The sequence below is a fragment of the Nicotiana tabacum genome, chromosome 1 (assembly GCF_000715075.1).
Source record: "Nicotiana tabacum cultivar K326 chromosome 1, ASM71507v2, whole genome shotgun sequence".
In the NCBI taxonomy this organism is placed as follows: Eukaryota; Viridiplantae; Streptophyta; class Magnoliopsida; order Solanales; family Solanaceae; genus Nicotiana; species Nicotiana tabacum.
In genome coordinates, this window is record NC_134080.1 from 36,233,497 (window position 1) to 36,235,867 (window position 2,371).

At 34.2% G+C, this 2,371-nt stretch overlaps 1 protein-coding gene across 1 annotated transcript; it reads right to left on the reverse strand.

Annotated features, from left to right (window-relative positions):
- Positions 1–452: 452 nt before the first annotated feature.
- LOC107789007 (uncharacterized) lies at positions 453–1,349 on the reverse strand. Its single transcript, XM_016610766.1, has one exon. It carries the CDS (start codon positions 1,347–1,349, stop codon positions 453–455), a length of 897 nt encoding a protein of 298 aa, XP_016466252.1.
- Positions 1,350–2,371: the final 1,022 nt, after the last annotated feature.

The window sequence follows — 2,371 nt, forward strand, 5'->3', positions numbered from 1 at the left end:
TACACTATCAGATGATCGAGAAGACGAAAAAATATTGTTACTAGTAATAAATGGTGGGCTTTTTCATAAAATATAAAAGTTTGGGTAATTTTTAAAAAATATAATAGTAATATTTTGGGCCAAAACTGGTTTTGGAATTTGAGTTTTGAGAATTTACCAAAATATGAATAAAATTTATGAACAAACATGTATTTGCCAAAAAAAAAAATGACAAAAATTTGACAAAATCTATGTTCGGTCCTTAGTAACTTTATATCACCTGTGTAAAATTTACTTTTCTATAAAATCTGTACAACCAAAACTGTACTCTAGCACTATTCATTCCTCATGAAGCATTTTATGCCTTTTCCTTTTCCCCAATTAAATTAGACATAGTTTAAAAACGAAAAAAAATAAGTAGACAAATTAAAGGAAAATTTACAATATCTATGCATAATCTTTATTTTCTTTCTCTACTGTGTGTATACATTGAGCAATGAAACCCTAGCGTTAATTAAACTCCTAAACACTTTCTGCCCACAAATTTCAATCTCACAAATGCAATCTTCCAATTCATGCATTTTTTTAGAAACCATCTTCAGCTCTTCACTTTCTATTTTCTTTCTCAACAAGCTCATTTTTGAAAACTCTTCAATCCCTTCATCCAATTTCACTTTCTTCGTTTTCTTTGCCGACCAAGAACAAGATGATTTTGGCAATGACATTGACACAGAAAGCCCATTAAAAAGCTCAACAGAAACTAATACAGTCACTTCTAAAACGTCTTTCAATATTTCGACTAGCTCTGTATCTTCTATAGAATATTGTTGGGGTAGGACAAGGACATATTTTCCTATACAATATTGCACGTTGGACATGAGTTTGTCCATTTCTTTTGCTAATTTTCTTAGAGCTTTAACGTAGGAAACAATCTTGGATTCATCTTTGCGTCTTAAAGCAACTTGTGCAGCCGAATGTTCTTCCTTGAATGTGAGAATTAAAGTCCGGAAAATCCCATAAACATCGACGAATCGAAGGAAGTCTTCTAGAAGCTTCTCAACGAGTTCGGAGTGGTTATGGAGAGACTCACGGGTTTGAGGAAGTTGGAGGAGATCGTCGAGGGATTCGTGAACGATTTTGAGTTGTGTTAAGCCATCGCAGAGCCATGCAGAGGTGCGGGCTTCGGGCTTGGAAGCCCATGTTTTGAGCTCGTTGAGCCCATCCTTGAGCTGAGAAATTAAAGGATGGGATCGATCACATGGAAGACTAGTGGATCGAACGTGAAAAGCTTTTTTGTTTGGCTTGTTTGAATGATTTGGATAGTTGAAAGAAAGAGATCTTCGAAAACCGGCAACCATTCTTGGAGTCATAATTTACTCGGTTACAAAATAACTGAAACCGGAATATATGAATATGAAGTTAAGAGAATTGTGATGAGGATAGTTTATATAAAGGGAGACAACGCGGAAAGGAAACGCACGAGGGGGAGATAGAAAATTAATGTGGGAGGCAAAAATTAAAGGGGACTGGATCCGCGAATAAATCCAGCTGTTTGGGGGGAAATTGAAGAGGAAATTAAAAGCAAAATCCCGTTATTAGAGCGTGGGATGATCTGTATTTTGGTTTTATTGTTTCGGTAGAGGGTAGACGCCACGTGCAGTTGAACTAATTGCGTTGTTACTCAACGGTTGGTAGAGGCGTAGAGCTAATAAGTCAAATTAATTCCTTGTATTACATGGCTAGAGAAGCCTAGTATACTGTACATCGTAATTTATTAGCCTCTTCTATGCGGTTAACGGCTAGTCACCATTTGAAGTTTATGACTCAAAATTCTAGTTTGTTTAAGTTATTAAATTCTAAATTAATACTTTATATATATTAAGTAAATTTTTTAAGATAAATATAAAGTTTGGATCAAAACTATTGGGTTCGGCTGAGCTTCCCCTAAATGTAGGTAGAGCTAAGAAGTCAAATTCATTTCCAGAAGTGATTCCTATATTAGGCTAGAAGTTTAGTACTAAACTACATCCGTAAAACGATTTCAAGATTCCGAATAAATGGGTTAGGAATATGTGAGTGGTCTATGCGTACACAAGAATTTTTATAAGTAGTGTCAATATTTAAAAAAAAGTGAACAAATGAATAAATTATTGTAACATTAACCGTTATCATTTTTTGTATCTATACCCAATATTTTAAATTTATTTATTATTTATGCATACAAATTATAAAAAAAAATTAACGAAGCGGTGTCACGTAAGCAAGGCGTGGGCCCCCTGATGGTCTATGATAGTAATGATGTAACTTTGCACATTAGCGAAAATAGGCGTGGTGGAATGATAAAAACTTTTTTAGTATTTTTAATAAAAAATTTTAGAACCCGAGTTACTTG